The following is an 18,964-nucleotide window of genomic DNA, read 5'->3' as shown; positions in this document are numbered from 1 at the left end:
CTGAAACGAACTTGCCTACACACGATCACACCAAAATCCGTTCGTTTAGAACGTGATGACGTACGACGGGACTAGAAAAAGGAAGTTCAATAGCCAGTAGCCAATAGCTGCCCTTGCGTCGTTCTTGGTCTGTCGGACTAGCATACAGACGAGCGGTTTTCCCGATAGGAACTGAGTCCGTCGGAAAGATTTCAAACTTCTATTTCTAGGTCCATCGGAATTTTCGAAAAAAAAAAGGTCCGATGAAGCCCACACACGATCAGAATGTCCGACAGAATGGTTCAGTCGGACCTTTTCTGCCGGAAAGTCTGGTTGTGTGTACGCGGCATTAGAAATGTGGTTTACAGTATCACATAATGCATATCTGATGCTCCCAGAAACAAATGCTCAGGCTGCAGTCTACACTAAATTTGTTTGGACCTTTTAGGCCTTTCTCACCTAGGTTTCATCCAGAGATTGCCAAGGCTTGCTTGAGCAATGAGCATTGACCAATTTACCTCCTGCCAGAAGGTGTCTGCATAATTCTATCACCAATGGCACCCAACTGGTCACAGAAACCAATGATCATGTTAGCTGTTCGTAAGGGGGACAATCTTCACACTGATCACCACTGTAAGAAGCATTCTTCCACTGTCCCCCAATGTATGTATTACAGTGACCACTATTTTAATGGGCATTCTTCAAACTGACCACCATTGTAAGGAGCATTCTTCCACTGTCCTGTAAAATATGATGGCACTACAGTGACCACTATTTTAATTGGCATTCTCCCAACTGACCGCTATTGTTAAGAAGCATTCTTCCTACTGTCCCCTGATGTATATGGGTGCACTCCAGTGAACACTATTGTAATGGGCATTCTTCCAACTGACCACTATTGTAAGGATCATTCTTTTCAATATCCACTACTGTAGGGGTGCAATACAGTGACCACTATTTTAATGGCCATTCTACAAACTGACCACCCCCAATGTATGTACTACAGTGATCACTATTTTGATGGACATTATACAAACTGACCACCATTGTAAGGAGCATTCTTTGACTGTCCCCAATGTATACTACAGTGACCACTATTTTAATGGCCATTCTCCAAACTGACCACCCCCAATGTATGTACTACAGCGCTCACTATTTTGATGGACATTATTCAAACTGACCACCATTGTACGGAGCATTATTTCACTGTCCCCAATGTATACTACAGTGACCACTATTTTATTGGCCATTCTTCCAACAGACCTCCATTGCAAGGAGCATTTTTTTCCATTGTCCCCCAATGTATGGGCGAGCTACAGTGACCACTATTTTATTGGCCATTCTTTAACTGACCAGCATTACAAGGAGCTTTCTTTTCACTGTCTCCTAATGTATGGGTGCACTAGAGTGACCACTATTTTAATGGCCATTTTTCCCACTGATCACCCGTGTACAGGGCATGTTTTCCACTGACCACCAGTGTGAGGAGGACCTTTTCTTCCCTCCTGACTGTTGCACCTGAAGCTATAATCATTTTTAGCAAGAGTCCCCTGAGACCTGAAAATTATTTCAAGAGTTCCTCTGTGGCAAAAAAGGTTGAGAAAGGACCTGCCTCAATGGCATCAGCTTGAGACACTTCTTATTCAGAATTCATTAGCAGGTTTTACTTACGGTTGACCCTTTTTCGCATTACAACTGGTTTAATGCAAACTAAAAGCCCATCAACATAGGCCCAATTGCTGCTTTAGACTAAACAGAATGTAGCAGCCAACCTGATAACAGTGTGTAGGCCCTCTTTTACCCCCAAACAAAATTCGACTACAAGGACACAAATGCATTAAAAAGGATCTATTTTGCAAAGAGCCATAGACATATATAAACATACATATACATAGTAAAAAAACAAAACAAAACAATTCTGTACAAATGAAAGCAGGCTATGGTTTCAGTATTGGGGCATAGTATTTTAATAGATCATTTCAAAATCCATCAGTCACATATTACTCACAAATAACCTTGTTATTATTCACATTTTTGTATATTTACATTGCATTAGGGAATTAATATCCAGCTACATAAGAATGTATTCTTTTTTTTAACTACATAGTCTTTCAGTTAGTTTCATTTTATTTTTTTTTTTATTTTACGTAGAAAAATAGAACTTGCCTTCTAAAGATATATCGTTCACTTTCTACATAGAAACCTCTGCTTTTACTGTTCAGCGGCTACGTCGTTATGTTACACTAACGATGCACTGAAGGACGCGAGTGGATTGTCACTGCCTTTGTAAAGAGAAATGGGCCTTATGTATGGCAAAATGGAAGGAACAGTCAGCGTTTGGCGCACTGCAATCAGTTAGAACTGTCGTTTTTATGTTGCAAGACAGGAGGAATCTGATTGGTTGCCATGAGAAGCACAGATATTTTTGAATTACCTTGTGGGTCGGTTTCTCGCTTCTTTTAGCCAATATAGTCTAGTGGCCATTAGACATAGCCAATCAGATGCTTCTATCCATTAATGGCGCCACACACATTTGCCGTTTTAGAATTCGTTTGGAATTAGATGGAAATTACAAAAAATTTCCATCAACTTCACTTTTAGTTAAAGCTGAACTATGGGAAAAGAAAAAAGTCATCCCTTGCAGGTAGGCCCGCACTGCTAGGGTTATTTTCTTGTTTATGGTTAGGGGTACCAGGTACAGTAGTTTTACCTACCTGATCCTCTGCAATGCTAGAGTGGGTCCTACAGCTTCCCCTACACTCTGGTGGTCTATAGTCCTCTGACATCATTAAGACCAAGTGAGGGCCCACAGCCTTGCCTTGCCCCTGAGGACCACCGAGGGACAGTCCACTGCTGGAATGTAAGGGAGCAAGAAAATAAACCTGCTTTTCCAGTCTCCTAGACAGAAACAAGCAGATAACCCTTGCAGTGTTGGCCCCCTTACTAGGGAGATCTTTTCGTTTTTCCCAAAGTTGGGCTTTAAATTGTCTCTTTATCCTCCCCCCCACTCCCTTGAATTGCCAACTACATAAAGTCTTACCCTTAGCCCTGCCCCTGAGATCCTTGTGTTGCCCTGCCCCTGCACACCCAATATTTAAGGTAAGTCATTTAAAAGGTAGATGCTACTCAGTGGAGTGGGGGAAGATTAAAAAGGACAACTTCCATTCCTACAATGCTCATTCAATTTACCTTTTACTTTTTTCATGCTTTAAAAAGACGGAATAAATAGTTCTATTATATCACACGCTTTACAACCACACTGAAAACAAAATGGAAAATGTCCAACTGTTCCTGTTTGCTACCAGAACTTTTTAGAGATGGGAGAATTATCTTTCAGCAAATGGCTGCTCTAAAAGAAGATCCAATCAATAAATGAACAGTCCTGGCTGAAACATGACTTAGTTGATTTACTAAAACTGGAATCTGGAGAAACTCTGCATAGAAACTTATCTAAAGACCTCCAGTCTTTTTTTTTTTTTTTTGGTCGATTCTTAATTGCACAAGCCGACGTTAGAAGCTGAATGGCTATTGTGCACAGCTGCACCAGATTTTGCACTCTCCAATTTTAGTAAATCAACCTCAATTTGACCAATATAAATAACATTTATTTTTTTGTACAATCATTTTCATGCAAATGATTGTGTTCCCACGATTAAATCTACAGTCAATTGACTGTTTGTCATAACGTGTATAGCTGGCATTAAAGCAGACCTTGCATGAAAATGGCAATCCCCCAACCTCTGATTAAAAACAGTTGAGTGGAAGCCATAAAAAAAAAAAAAAAAAATAATAGAACAGTAAAAGAAAAAAAAATTAAAAAAAAATACTTAACCAATACCCATCTTCTCGCCAAGGGTGACATCACCCTAGAAAAGCAGAGGACTCTAAATCAGGTGAGAATGCATTTCTGCATAGTGGTGGAGTCAGTATTCTCCGCTTTCCTAGGAACCCATGAAAAATCCCAATGATGTCACTGCAGGAAGTGGCTAAAAACTGGGGTGTATGTTTTTTTTTTTTTTTTAATGGCTTTTACCCAGCAGTTTTTAATCAGGGGGTGGAAGGGTCTCAATTAAGCAGACCTAGCAAACCACTTTAAGATGATCAACTGGAGTTGTTTGTGCACAGATACAGTCCAAATATAAAAAAAAAAATAAAAATAAATCAGATTATTAAACTCATGGATTGAGATGCGTGTGGGCACCTGAGCTGCCTTTAATACTCCATGGCCACCAATCAAACGTCACTTGGAGAACGCCCATTACCATTGGTGGCTGTGGAGCAATAACAGACAGTTTCTGTAGTGGTAAATGGATACATGAAGGATATACATGAGGATCACAATATATAACTGGAAATGCTTTGTATTTAAAGTAAAAGAATAAGATTTCAGCTGCCATATATCTCAGTGCAAATAGACTTGCATCAAATATAAAGAAACTTAAATATCACATTTTGAATTAAAGAAAAAAACAAAAAAAAAAAACCTCATGAATATCTATGCAACTATTAATTGTGCATGCAGATGCTGTATACATTATTGCTTGTTTAAATTTATACTGTATATAAAGCATGAACGTACTTCCTATATCAGTTGTGGGGAAAGTATGTAGTCAGTGCTGTCAGCTGGGTATTTTGTGTCTTTTGAACAAGTAAAACTTTATTTAGAATGATTTCATACAGTATAATGAGCAATGTAGCGCAGTGACCTATAATATTCAAAGATAGGCTATGATAGTAAGGAAAGATTATTTTAAGTTGAAAGTCGAACGCAGGCCAAAACCTTTTCTTTTTTTTTTTTTTTTTTAATCAATAAAAACACGATAGAAAAAAAAAAAAAAGTTTATGCATAAGTTCAACTATGGCTAAAAACACAAATCCTTAAAATTATAAAAAAAAAAAAAAAAAAAAACGAACACAGAATAAAAAAAATATATAAATACAAGCATTTTGAAAGCACATTTTAGTGTCACATGTTTGCACTGGCTTTCCTATGCCTCTCCAGTCTAGTGGTAAATCATCCCTACTAAAAATGACCAGTTCCGCCAAATGGCCACCATCCTGTTTAGGACATGTATACAGCAACCGTTCAATACTATGACAATTGGGTTACAAGTTAGGGAGGTTAGCTCAATTAAATTCTATTTGGCTGCAATGAGCTACAACTCCTTGTGCTATTTAAAGTGGTTGTAAACCCTTACAAATACCCAGTGAAGGGACTATCCTCAGGTGATACACAGAAGGTGAAACAAATCCTCCTACATAAGTTGTACCTGTCTTCTTTTTTCTATATCCATTCAAAGTGCTGAGTCTATAAGGTTGTTTCAGAAAAAAGGGGGCGGAGAGCTGATGTTACACTCCGCAGAGCTCAGTAAGGAGAGGTCTGAGAGCTTATTGGAGGGAAGGAACACCCCCCCACCTTCACAGAGTACACAGGAACAGAGCTGAGGCTGTCAATCTGCTGGAGGTCCCTCCCTTGTCACCATTTTTCTCTTGGTTTCAGGAAAACTGGTCAGAAGTGGTTCAAGCAGATAGCAGAGGAATGAAGATTAATTTCATGTCTGAGGTTTACAGCCACTTTAAGTATTGGATAATTCCTAAAAGATTAAGGTTGTTTTCCCATCGCCCATAGCTCTCTTCTATGGTTGTTATGGCTTGGCTCGCCAAAATTTATGTGACTGGGAATAACTAGATTTAAGCTGTGAAGGATTATTCCAGTGGAGGCTATACTCTACAAACTGGACCCGATTTTGGATTTTTTTGGGAGCCCTATTCAAAGAGGGGGGGGGGAGCAGTGACATCATCCACCTGGGTAAGCTCGGACACCATAGCCTACTCATTGAGGAGGCAACAAGGGAACATGGATAGGTGAGCATACTGAACGGGGGGGGGGGGGGGTGATGACAAGGTTACTTTCCCCTCAACTGTTTAAAATGTAGGATGTACACTCTTCATTTCCAGCATTTCCCAGATCACTGAGCTATACAAAGTCACATTAGTCCTCCTGCTCTGTATACAACTAGGTCGGTGATGGCGAACCTTGGCACCCCAGATGTTTTGGAACTACATTTCCCATGATGCTCGTGCACTCTGCAGTGTGGTTGAGCATCATGGGAAATGTAGTTCCAAAACATCTGGGGTGCCAAGGTTCGCCATCACTGAACTAGGCCTATGACCAATGCAGCACTTGCTGAGCTTGTACCCATTGTATAGTAAAGTATAAGCAACGGAATATTTAGGGGCAACTATCTTCTTCCTTGTAAGGATTGAAATTTGCAAATAAATAAAACTGGCCTGTCACAACTGAGCACATACAGTATAATTACAGTTTTAAACTGAAATTCTTATAGGTCTTAATATTTCACATTCTGGCTCCTTTTGCAATTTGAATTTTTATATATATTAAACATTTCTTTAAGTGGGCCTAGCTTAACAATCGCATAAAAACCCAAATTGGTAAAAATCATCCAGTTCAGCATAATACATATTTACATACAAGGGTTGCTATCACTACAGTATAGTCTAGATATAACTTTCTTTTCCTGTGTAGGAGGATATTCTGGAGCGGCCACATTTGAGCAGTCTCAGACCGCCTGCATAAAAAGATATTATCTCCTGATTTCTTTTTCCATCACAGCCAATGAAGTCTCAAGAGACTTCAAGTCTAAGTTTATTTTTTTAAATTGGCACAAGGAATGGTACTTACATTCAATGAGAGGTGTCCATTGTGCTGGTGGCTGCCGTGTTAGTTAAAATCCAAAGTCCCCCCCCCCCCCCAAAGTTAGTACTCTGATCAGGGGCGGCCCGTCCACTAAGGGTGCACGGGCGCTGCCCCCCCATCCATGCGTCTGGCCCCAATGCAGGACGCCGGACACACGGATTTCAATGGGGGGGGTGTTTTATTTGAAGCATCCGATTAGCGCCAGAGGCTCTAATAGGCTTCAAAATAGGGTGTGTTACAATAGCGAATGAACATTCACTATTGTAACACTGATCCTCCTCCTAGCCAATCAGGAAGCGGGTCTTGAGACCAGTCACCCGATTGGCTGAAAGGACAGGCGATCCTATTGGATGCCTAGGAGGAGGGGAGAGGTATGGTCGCCTGGATCGGAGTAAAGACAAAACAAGATATTTGGGGGGCACACCCTAAAAGATGGTTCAGAGAAGCAGGATCTCCCATTCTATGGATAGCGTAGGACCCACTAATCATGGGGTACTCTGTCGCAGTAAGTGGGCTTAAGCACCATATAGCAATATGGTGTGACCAAATACCCATATTTTTTGATAATGTTTAGGTGTTTTAAATAGCCTTGCAGCAGGAGGTAAATGTCTTTTTTTGCATGTGTGTGCTGTAATATTTTCTTCTGGATGGAGGAAAGGACACAGGACCCGTTACCCTATGCCCGCCACCTAGATGGGGTAAGTACCAGACCGATCGTCAGAAAGCGAGCAGGCGCGGGGGTGTTTGTTTGCCCCACCCCAAAAAAAATACCAGCCCCCACTAAATCTGGTGCTGCAAAAGGTTAATACAGCCGCTGGACATGCCATAGGCACTCGTCAACAGTGACAACCATGTCTGCCCTTTCCGCCTCCTTCCTTCATTCACAGAAGCGGTATAAAGTCATAGAGAAGGACCTTACATTCATCTATCTATCCTCCATTCATACAGTGCTTTTCACTGATAGAATCTATAGTACAGCTTATTTGACTGGAGGAGGGGGCACAGAAAGGGTGGGCATAGTTGGCATTCTTGACAAGTGCCTATAACAGTCCAGTGGCAATACTGAAAGATTACTGCCGTGGAGGTGGAGGGGCAGAGGACTTTCAAATAACATAGCATCCACCAGCACAAGGGACACTTCTCATTTAATGTAAGTACCATCACTCTGCAGATTTGCAGAGATTGCCAACATTACAAATAACATGGCCAGAAGACCAGGAACTCTGGCATCTCATTATAGATTGGTGTAAGATGTGCTGAGCTGTCATGTAGCAGCATGAAGCCAATGGAGGAAACGCGAGGAGGATTATCTGCTCGGAGCAGAACTGTTCCTCCTCGAGTCATTTTTGTACAGGATAAAACTTGGTTTGCTCATTTATTTACATTGGACTACGAGCATTGTGTTGTGACCTTAATGGACAAACGTCAGTCTATATGGATGCCTTAGCTTTGTAGTGGTGTAAAATTTTAGGAAAACTCCTCTCGTTGGTTTTGGTTGGAAAGGGAAGATGTAAGGTTGATGTAAGAACATGTCTCAAAAATGAGCAGCAGTTGTTCCCGTCTTATGGCATATCAAGTCTAGCTTCTTCTACTCATAGCCTCATGGAAGTCAATGCAAAAACGTTGGTACTTGGGCCCTAACGCAACATATGGTAATGCTTAAAACACTGCGTGTTAAGATGTATGGTGTACAATGTACATAAAACCAGATAAGGGCTAATTGTTCCCACACACTGCTGAAAAACACAGATTACTCACTGAAACACGTGCATTGAGGTGTGCTGCTAAGTTGCATTGGGGTGCCACTTAACTTGAATGGCACTGCCCGTTACCGCTGCAAATAGATGTAAAAGTTAGGTTTGAGGCTTGAGTTGCCACCTCATCCCTTTAAACCCGAACACATATTGATTACAGAGGTTCTGTGGCTGATTAAGGCAGTAATTAAACTCACTTGGTGTCTTATCTGCACTAAATTAGTCTCAGAACCTGTGTAATTCATATGTGTTTGGGTTTAAAGGAATGAGGTGGCAACCCTAGTGGAGGCAGGCCGCCAATAGGGGAGCATAGGCAGTTCTACCATACCAGATCCAACTGGGTGAGACAGAAGGTCTGGAACTGGCAGTTAGGCTGTATGTGGCATCATGATTTTGTATGGTGGGGCCAAGGTACAGAACAGTCCTTGCACTGCAGGAGTGAGTGCTGCAGCGGAAGGCTTATAGGGATTCCTAAGAAGGAGCTTAGGAGACGATCTCTGACATTCTCCACAAAACTGGCACTAAGGGGACTACAGAACTCAGGGAGGGTGCTAATGGGGCACAAAGTGCGCACTAACCGTGCAAGAAAGGCTCTAACCGGAGGCTGGAAAGTGAGAGATCTAAGTGTGTGGAGGCTAGAGGAGAGAGAAAGGGAAGGAGGGGTGTCATGATTTCTAACGAAGGCCCCTGGATGAGGAACAAATTTAGGTTAAAGTGTCAGGTTAAAACTGTCATATGGCCTGGGGGGAGGTAAGTGGAGCATGTAAACTTCACACATCCTTCACCAGTCCTCCTTCATCCCATTGAGTGTCCTAGATTTTCCAATAAAATTTCTACACTGCCAACACCCAGGACAAGGAAAAATACAGTATTGAGTCATGGATCTCAAGGGTCCATCGCACTGGTATAGCCCAAGAGCCCAGGGACAATGAGGATATGCTATTTATAAAGTGTATTCTCTCACTTCTCTGATTCTCGCTTGGAAACAATACATGGACTAGCCCTTTAAAACGTTAGCCCCATCCCTCCTACTCAAAAGCCACTGAGTTCTTATTTAAAAACTAACCCTGGAACAAAAAAAAAAAAGAAATCACCCAAGATTTAAAAAGCAACAGTTTTTCAATGTCTGACAGCACCACATTAGCGACAAAGCCCTTACAGAAAAAAAAAAAAAAAAATTACTGTAAAGATTAACGATAATCTGGATGGACACTATAGGAGATCATAACTGTCCTAGTTTAAATAAAAAATCAAGGGTAGGTCCACTTGGCTAGGTAGTCACTGAGTCTATGATAAGCAGCTGAGCTGGGATGGAGCCTGAACTTAATGACCACACCAACTACAACCTAAAATTATGATCCCGGTTATGGGTAGGCTTAAAGACTTGGCTCACCCAAAATTGCCATCTTAGGCAACTAGAAGTAGGTGATCTAACCTGCCAAATTTTGGGCAGACTTTCCCTTGAATTTTGGAACTTCTTTGTACTGTATCTTTTTTATTAGGGTCATTTTTTTGTCATCTTCCTTTCTCACCCCCAAGGTAACAGTAGTACAGTGGTCTCCAAATGTGCAGCCCAGGGGCCTGATGCGGCCCTTTGCTTGCTTTTATCCGGCCCAGCAACAGTGGGGCATAGTTCCTACCACTGACACCAACAATGGGGTACTATTATTCCCACTGACACCAATTATGGAGCACAGTTTCTCCCACTGACACCAACCATGGGGCACTATTATTCCCACTGACACCAATTATGGAGCACAGTTTCTCCCACTGATACCAACAATGAGGAACTATTCTTCCCACTGACACCAATTATGGAGTACTGTTACTCCCACTGACACCAATGATAGGGCTCTATTCCTCCCATTGATACCAATGATGGGGCACTCTTCCTCCCACTAACACCAATGATGCGGCACTGTTCTTACTGACACCAATGATGGGGCACTGTAAACTGGCCCTTTGTTTATAATGTTTGCAGACCCCTGCAGTAGTTCATCAATGTAATGGAAGGACGACATCCCCCAATGCAGCCCCTGACCGACTCTTGCTATTGGCCAAAGCTGTTACAACAGACATCTGCTGGACAAACCAATATTACACTCTATCAAATCACCCACCAAATATACAACAAACTAGGCACAAACACCACAATACGAGCATGTCACCAGTGACTGATGTGTATTAAGGCACAATGATCTGTACCTGGCCAGATATTGGATTAGCGATTCCTTGCTCATGCTGCTTCACCTTAAACATTAGGAATGCAAAAAGAAAAAAAAATATCTATAATAGTTTTCTGCCTCAAATTCTCCTGGCACCACCTTGGCTTTCGATCTTTTTTCAGGATGAATTAAAACCTTCCACTTAAAGGTGAAATCTAAGAAAGGTAAAGAAATTCCCTTGGAATGGCGATCCCCTTGCACTGTGAGGGTTACACGCTCCTCTTTTCCTGACCACGTGCCAGATCTCCCAGAGCCATTTCTCTACAGCTCTCCATAGGTAGTACTTTAGGGTTATTACATACAATGCAGGACTGCTGGTAGTACATTGCATGCAAGGACATCCCCATTGGTAGCACTCTGACGTCATTATGTAAAATGCAGGACCAGCAGTCCTGCATTGTAAATGAGGACACTGAGCCTCCCAGCTGACAACCAGGAGTATCAGAGGGAAGAGGAGAGTTCTGGCTGCAGGGGAATAAGGAAAGTCAAACTCCTTCCTAAAGTTCTCTAGAGCAGTGGTCTCCAAACTGTATTCAGTGGGCCCAATTGTGGCCCTTTGCTTGCATATATGCTGCCATTGGGGCATTGTTACCCACACTGACACCAGCGATGGGGCATTTTTACTACCACTGACATCAACGATGGGGCATTTTTACTACCACTGACACCAACAATGGGGCATTTTTCCTTCCACTGACGCCAGAGATGGGACACTATTCCTCCCACTGCCACAACGATGGGTCATTAGTCGACCCCACTGACACCATTGATGGGGCACTAATCCTCCCATGGACACCAACGATTGGGCACTATTCCTCCCACTGACACCAACGATGGGGCACTATTCCTCCCACTGACACCAACGATGGGGCACTGAAAGGAAAAGAGGAAAAATCCCTGGTGCCGAACATCCACGGAGTCCTATGGTGGTGATAAGAGAGCCAACGTCAGTCTGGGCCCCCGCCAAGCCACATTGCCAATGCGTTTCGCTGAGCCCCCCCCTCTTCCGGAGCTTAGTCGTGGGAATCAACAATGGGGCACCATTCCTCCCATCTACACCAAAAAAGGGGAACTATCCATCCTCCTACTTTCCAGCCACTATATCATTTTTTTACTTCCACTGACCACCAAACCTGAGACATTGGGGGTTATTTACGAAAGGCAAATCCCCTTTGCACTACAAGTGCAAAGTGCACTTGAAATTGCACTGAAAGTGCACTTGGAAGTGCAGTTGCTGTAAATCTGATGGGTAGATTTGAAACGAGGGGAAGCTCTGCTGATTTTATCATCCAATTATGTGCAAGCTAAAATCCCATTTTTTAATTTTTTTTCGTTGCATGTCCCCTTCGGATCTACAGCGACTGCGCTTCCAATTTCAAGTGCACTTTGCACTTGTAATGCAAAGTGGATTTTCCTTTCGTAAATAACCCCCATTGTCTACACCCACTGAAACTGAGGCATTTTCTACTCCAGCTGGCCACAGGCTGGCCCTTCTAAAGTCGGATGTACAGTAAATCCTCCCTTTGTTTAGCTAGTTTGTAGACCCCCATCCTAGAACACAATGAGCGCTTAACCCTTGTAGTGTAGGGTTGCCCCATTGCAAGGGTATTTTTTATATGTTCCTGGAGTTCAGATGTAAAAATGACGGAACCAACAGAGAGGACAGCATAACACCTCCAACCCTTTATATACCCCTGGAATTAACCCAACACTGAATTTTCAACATTCGGCAAGATTTTCTTACCATTTACCGACAAGAATGGATGTGCCAAACTCCAAGAAAAGTAAATTTAAAGCCCAATTTTTTTTTCATTTTTAAAGAGTAAAAAAGAAGGTTAAAAACCTCTGTTGGCTTCTATTCTTTATTTTCCATGCGTCTCTTCACTTTCTGTCCTGTAGATACAACAGGCAATGAGAGTAAATCTCTCTGAGTGTTGGAACAAGTGTTCTCACTGGGAGATTTTCCATCTGTTCCTGTTCTGTTGGCAACTAAAAATTTTGGATTTCACTCCATTTGTAGTGAGTCACCAGGAAAAAAAAAAGAGAGGGAGTCTCCCTAGGAAGGGCACAGACCACGGTAAATATATGACATGACAGAGGTTCTAACCCCCCCCCTGTTGCCATTGAAATAATTGGACACACATAAAAATGCACCTCAATGCATGCATTAACCCCTTCCTGCCTTTAGCTGGGCTGTTACACCCGTGGGGACAGGAAGGTCTGCTTGATCACGAGGCCATCATTACTGGAGACCCAAAGTGGACTTTGACTGCTGGATCTCTGTGATGGGAGCACAGAAACATCTCTGCTGCGCATGGACTCATATGTGCGGCATGTGGACATTAAAGACCACCCTCTTTGCTGCCTCACATATGCATTATGTGTATGGCAAGAGGTTTGGATGTATGTCGACATGTCAGGACACAAGTAAAAGCATCATGACGCGCATCTACGCCAATGCACATTATGATGCATGTTGACCTTCAATACAAAGTGCATTTTAATGCATTTCCAATGATTTCAAGGGAGAACTCATCAGCAGGATGGGTTGGAGGTATGAATCCAGCCTATGGAAAAAATCTATGGAGGTGTGAATCTAGCCTATGGAAAAAATATATGGAGGTGTCAATCTAGCCTATAGAAAAACCTATGGAGGTGTAAATCCATCCTATGGAAAAACCTATGGAGGTGTCAATCCATCCTATAGAAAAACCTATGGAGGTGTAAATCCATCCTATGGAAAAACCTATGGAGGTGTGAATCCACCCTATGGAAAAACCTATGGAGGTATGAATCCTGCCTATGGAAAAACCTATGGAGGTGTCAATCCAGCCTATGGAAAAACCTATGGAGATGTGAATCCTGCTTATGGAAAAACCTATGGAGGCTTCAATCCAGCCTATGGAAAAACCTACAGAGATGTGAATCCTGCCTATGGAAAAACATATGGAGGCGTCAATACAGCCTATAGAGAACCCTACGGAGGTGTCAATACAGCCTATGGAGAAACCTACGGAGGTGTCAATAGAGCCTATGGAGAAACCTACAGACGTGTCTATACAGCCTATGGAGAAACCTACGGAGGTGTCAATACAGCCTATGGAGAAACCTACGGAGGTGTCAATACAGCCTATGGAGAAACCTACGGAGGTGTCAATACAGCCTATGGAGAAACCTACGGAGGTGTCAATACAGCCTATGGAGAAACCTATGGAGGTGTAATTTCTGCCTATGGAAAACATATGGAGGAGTCAATCCAGCCTATAGAAAAAACTAGGGGAGGTGCTTATCCAGCCCGACACTACCGAATTTGCTGTTTAAACACGCAATGAAGCATTTTCCTTGCACACTGATCAACTTTGATCATAGCTAAAAAAGTGTATGAGTATGATTTTGATGAATTTTAAAAAGGGAATTATGGTGGGTTTTTTTTTTTTTTACAAATATGTTAAAAAAAAAACAAAAAAAAAAACAATACAAATATTTAAAAAATATAATTTTAGCCAGGTAGACATAAAATATTACATGAAAATATTTCATACACCACTTTTAGCAACAGGTACCGGAAAAGAACAGAAGATATCAGATTACACACACAGCTGAATGAGTAAATGGAGGGATGACCCCCTCCCTCAACCCCTACCAACGGCCTTACATGGGTTGAATTCTGAAATAATTATCTTTGAAAATCTCAACTAAGAATTTTCTTTCAAATTTCGCACCATTAGTGGAAGCAGCAGACGATGATTTTCAATGCGGCCATCGAATTTGAGCGATCGGGCATGTTGGAAATTTTTTTAAAAACAAACGCTTTTCTATTTAATGATGGGAGAATCGTGCGAGAAATATAATCGAAAAAGAAATGTGCAAGAAAAGAAAATTCACAGAAAAAAAAAAAAAAAAGAAGAAGAAGATTCACAGCCATGATATTTTTTTTCTGTAGCGACATGAGATGAAATTGAAGGCTCGGCTGGTCGAATGTCAAAATCAATGGTGGCACCACCGGATCACAAAATGCACAAAATTTCTGATATTCAAAAGAATTTTTTTTTTCGGAATTCAACCCATGTATGGCCTGCATTAAATCAATCAGTGAGTCAGCCTGCAGGCATACAGGTAGTGCCGGGCGAACTAAGTGTCTATTATGCACCCTAATATTTTTTTCTTTTTTTTTTGCAAAATAAAAGATTGATAAAACAATTGCATACATTATATAAAATATCAGTTTAAAAACATGTGAAGCTTATAAAATTAAAACTGGCCAAAAGCCATCATACGTTCTCGTGGTATGCCCAGCTACAACTTTTTTTTTTTTTTTTTTTTTTAGTTTTGGATAGAGTCGGAAAGGATTGGAACCCCTGTCATGTTTTTACCATCGTCTTGGGCTCTGTTACAAAGATTTCCCCTCACTTCCTGTCCTGTTGGCAAGATTTTACCAGAGAGCAAATGAGGGTTATTCTTCAACAAAATTAAAATACTTTTCTTCAATGGAGTAGGCAAAAAAGTTAGAGCCCGTCTCAGATTTGTATTTCCATCTATGTCCTTGCTGCAGATTATTTTTCCAACTTCCTGTCTGGTGAAACCCTTGTCAGCAGGACAGGAAGTGAGGGGAAATCCCTCTATTGGACCCCCGGATAGCAGTATCAGTCCAACAGGATTAGGGTTCTTCCTAACTACATCCAGAACTAAAAAAAAAAAAAAAAAAAAAAAAAAATTTTGGCTTGATATACCTTAAACTGCCGTATACCATATCTGGGTTACCTTGCGGTTGAAGCAGGAGGACGGCAGAGTTTAAAAGGAGGACCCCACAAATATGAAGTGTCTGTGGTCCAAGGGAAATTATATGTTATGACTACGCTAAACTCATACATATCCAGAGCGCAAAGAATTTTAGAGCATCCACGTAAAATTCAGTGTGTACAGAGCCGAAGCAAAAATTAAATGCAAAAATTACCAGTAAAAAAAAAACAACAAAAAACACAAAAAAAAAAACAAAATCCTCATTAAGCTTGACAATAATTTTAAAAAATAATTACAGAAGGGCATATTTTTTTCATTTACACAGTTAATAAATGCATTAGTCATTTAAAATTTTTCTTTAAGCAAAGTTTAGTAACTAAAATACGTTTCCTGGTCACCAAAAAAAGCTACCCAGTGTGTACCAAGATTGTGAACTTTTTTTTTTTTGGTTTTTGATTTTTTCTTTTTTTGCAAAATATCACCCTTCCTAAACAAATAATCTAGCCCTGCAAAAAAGGTACCAAAAGAAAAAAAAAATCTGTTTCCTTGCCTACAATGCACAATATTTGTAAAATCTGAAAATATTACATTTCTTTTCAAAAACTTCAAATACAACACAAAATCGTCGACGTTATTTAATAAACTGTAAAATTTTTTTTTTCTTCACCAAAATATTTTCTTTGTCACTGAACAGAATGTCCCTGCACGCGAGTCCATTTTTTTGTGTGTTTTTTTTTTTTTTTTTGTGGTTTTTTTTGTCTGTTTTGTTTTTGTAAGAAAACATTCTTATAGGGTTATTAATTTAAGAATCGTTCAACTTGCATCAGGGTTCTTGTTTGATGTAGTAGCTGCCGGACCCGTTGCTCTCCTGGTCAGAGGCTCCTTGGAGAAAAGAATAATCATCTCCATCTAGCATCTCCTCCTTCAGTTGTAATGTTGTTACTATGGGAAAAAAAATAAATAAAAAAAAGGTAAGTATCGGTAAAGTCTACATACAATAAATACTATGCAGTGCATATGTTAAAAAAATACAAAAGCAGATAACTGCATGACAATTAGTAGATCCAGACCAGGGGCGGACTGACCATTAGGGCTCTCGGGCACTGCCCGAGGGCCCGGGGCCAGTAGGGGGCCCCATGAGCTGGGACAGTCACACTCTTTAAGAAGGTGTTCCATCCAGACATAAAGGCAGCTTGAAGTTATGTGCAAATCTCAACTTGTCTTGTGAAAATCAAACTTGTCCCTGTCCCTTTCGGTTTCACAGCCTCATTTATAGAAGCAGCTGAAGTTACATTCAAAATCTCAACTTTTCTTGTAAAAATCAAGCTGGTCTCTGCCCGTGTCACCTTCTGAGCCTCTTTGGTCAGGGAGTCTGCTCAGAATAATAAATTACCAATAAGAAGGCTTAGGAGGAGATAAGGCCATGCTGGACTTTACAGGAATAATCATGAACTGCACAGAACTTCAGCTGCCTGTATCTCTGGATCTACTAATTCTTCTGACATGCAGCTTTCTCTAAAGTTAAAGTATAACTAAAAGGCAAAACTTTTTTTATTTTATTTGGATAGAGTGAAGAGGGATTACGACCCCTGTCCATTTTTTTTGCTGTCTGTGCCCCCATTAAGGAGAGTCATCCTCTCTATTTGTCCTGTTTACCATTATCATTAATAGTGAAAGTAAAAGAAAATACCGAGCTTTGGGTTGTCCCTAGAAAAGAAATAGAGGGAAAATCTTCCAATGAGGACATTAGTTCTGGTAACCTGGGGGGGGTCCACAAAAAATTCCCTTAATTTGCAGGGATTTCCACTCATTTCCTGTTTGGCTATGGGATAGGAAGTGAAGGGAAATCTCCCCAATGGGGCACAGATGGTGGAAAAAAAACCCCGACAGGGGTTATAACCCTCCCTTATAGACCCCCTACACATTATTAGATTTTCTGCAGATTTTTGTTTTCAGATTTACCAAAACCATGTAGTGCAAGGGCCTGCCTGATTGCATACAAATTGAAACTCTTAAGGTTTGACCTCATATTATATGGTTTTGGTAAATCTGAAGACAAAAATCTGCAGAAGATCTAATAGTGTGTATGAGGTCTATAAGGGAGGGTTATAACCCCTGTCAGATTTTTTTTTTCTCGCCATCTGTGTCCCATTGGGGAGATTTCCCTTCACTTCCTGTCCCATAGCCAAACAGGAAGTGAGTGGAAATCCCTGCAAATTAACCACTTGACAACTGGGCACTTAAACCCCCTTCCTAACCAGACCAATTTTCAGCTTTCGGTGCTCTCACATTTTGAATGACAATTACTCAGTCATGCAACACTGTACTCATATGAAATTTTTGTCCTTTTTTTGACACAAATAGAGCTTTCTTTTGATGGTATTTAATCACAGTTGGGTTTTTTATTTTTTGCACTATAAAAGAAAAAAGACTGAAAATTCGGTAAAAAAATGAAATTTTCTTTGTTTCTGTTATAAAATTTAGCAAATTAGTAATTTTTCTTCCTAAATTCTGGCCACAATTTATACTGCTACATATCTTTGGTAAAAATAAGTACAAATTGGTGTATATTATTTGGTCTTTGTGAAAGTTAGAAAGTCCAAAAGCTATGGTGCCAATATCTGAAAATTGATCACACCTGAATTATATATATTATATATATCTATATTCTTGGGACCCTAACATGCCAGAAAAGTACAAATACCCCCCAAATGACCCCTTTTTGGAAAGAAGACATTCCAAGGTATTTAGTAAGAGGCATGGTGAGTTTTTTGAAGTTGTCATTTTTTCCCACAATTCTTTGCAAAATCAAGATTTTTTTTTTCTTTTTTCACAAAATTGTCATATTAGCAGGTTATTTCTCACACACTGCATATGCATACCACAAATTACACCCCAAAACACATTCTGCTATTACTCCCGAGTATGGCGATACCACATGTGTGAGACTTTTACACAGCGTGGCCACATACAGAGGCCCAACATGCAGGGAGCACCTCCAGGCGTTCTGGAGCACCCAGGCCAATTCAAACATTTCTCTCCTACATTTAAAAATCATCATTTATTTGCTAGAAAATTATATAGAACCCCAAAACATTATATATTTTTTTTAGCAAAGACCCTAGTGAATACAATGGCGGTTGTTGCAACTTTTTATCTCGCACGGTATTTGCGCAGCAATTTTTTGAACGCTTTTTTTTGGGAAAAAAACAGTTTTGTCCTTTAAAAAAAAGCATAACAGTAAAGTTGGCCCAATGTTTTTGCATAATGTGAAAGATGAAGTTACGCCGAGTAAATAGCTACCTAACATGTCACCCTTCAAAATTGCACACGCTCGTGGAATAGCGCCAAACTTCGCTACTTAAAAATCCCCATAGGCAAGTTTTGAGTTACAGAGGAGGTCTAGGGCCAAAATTATTGCTCTCGCTCTAACGTTCGCACCGATATCTCACATGTGTGGTTTGAACACCGTTTTCATATGTGGGCAGGACTTACGTGTGCATTTGCTTCTGCATGCGAGCACAAGGACAGAGGTGCTTTAAAAAAAA

General features: G+C 40.8%; 1 protein-coding gene across 4 annotated transcripts in view; it reads right to left on the bottom strand.

Annotated features, from left to right (window-relative positions):
* Positions 1 to 1,812: 1,812 nt before the first annotated feature.
* Positions 1,813 to 18,964, bottom strand: part of MBTD1 (mbt domain containing 1) — a 119,647-nt gene continuing 102,495 nt past the window's right edge. For 3 of the 4 annotated variants that reach the window (XM_073606694.1, XM_073606693.1, XM_073606692.1), the window contains one exon: positions 1,813 to 16,358. In XM_073606694.1, the coding sequence (XP_073462795.1) occupies positions 16,240 to 16,358 (119 nt within the window). In that variant the 3' untranslated portion in view covers positions 1,813 to 16,239. The remainder of the gene's footprint in view (positions 16,359 to 18,964) is intronic. The other variant, XR_012236782.1, reaches the window with a different exon arrangement.

The sequence above is a fragment of the Aquarana catesbeiana genome, linkage group LG12, assembly GCF_042186555.1.
Source record: "Aquarana catesbeiana isolate 2022-GZ linkage group LG12, ASM4218655v1, whole genome shotgun sequence".
Classification (NCBI taxonomy): Eukaryota; Metazoa; Chordata; class Amphibia; order Anura; family Ranidae; genus Aquarana; species Aquarana catesbeiana.
Note: the sequence above shows the minus strand (reverse complement) of the source record. Positions and strands in the feature narration are given on the sequence as shown.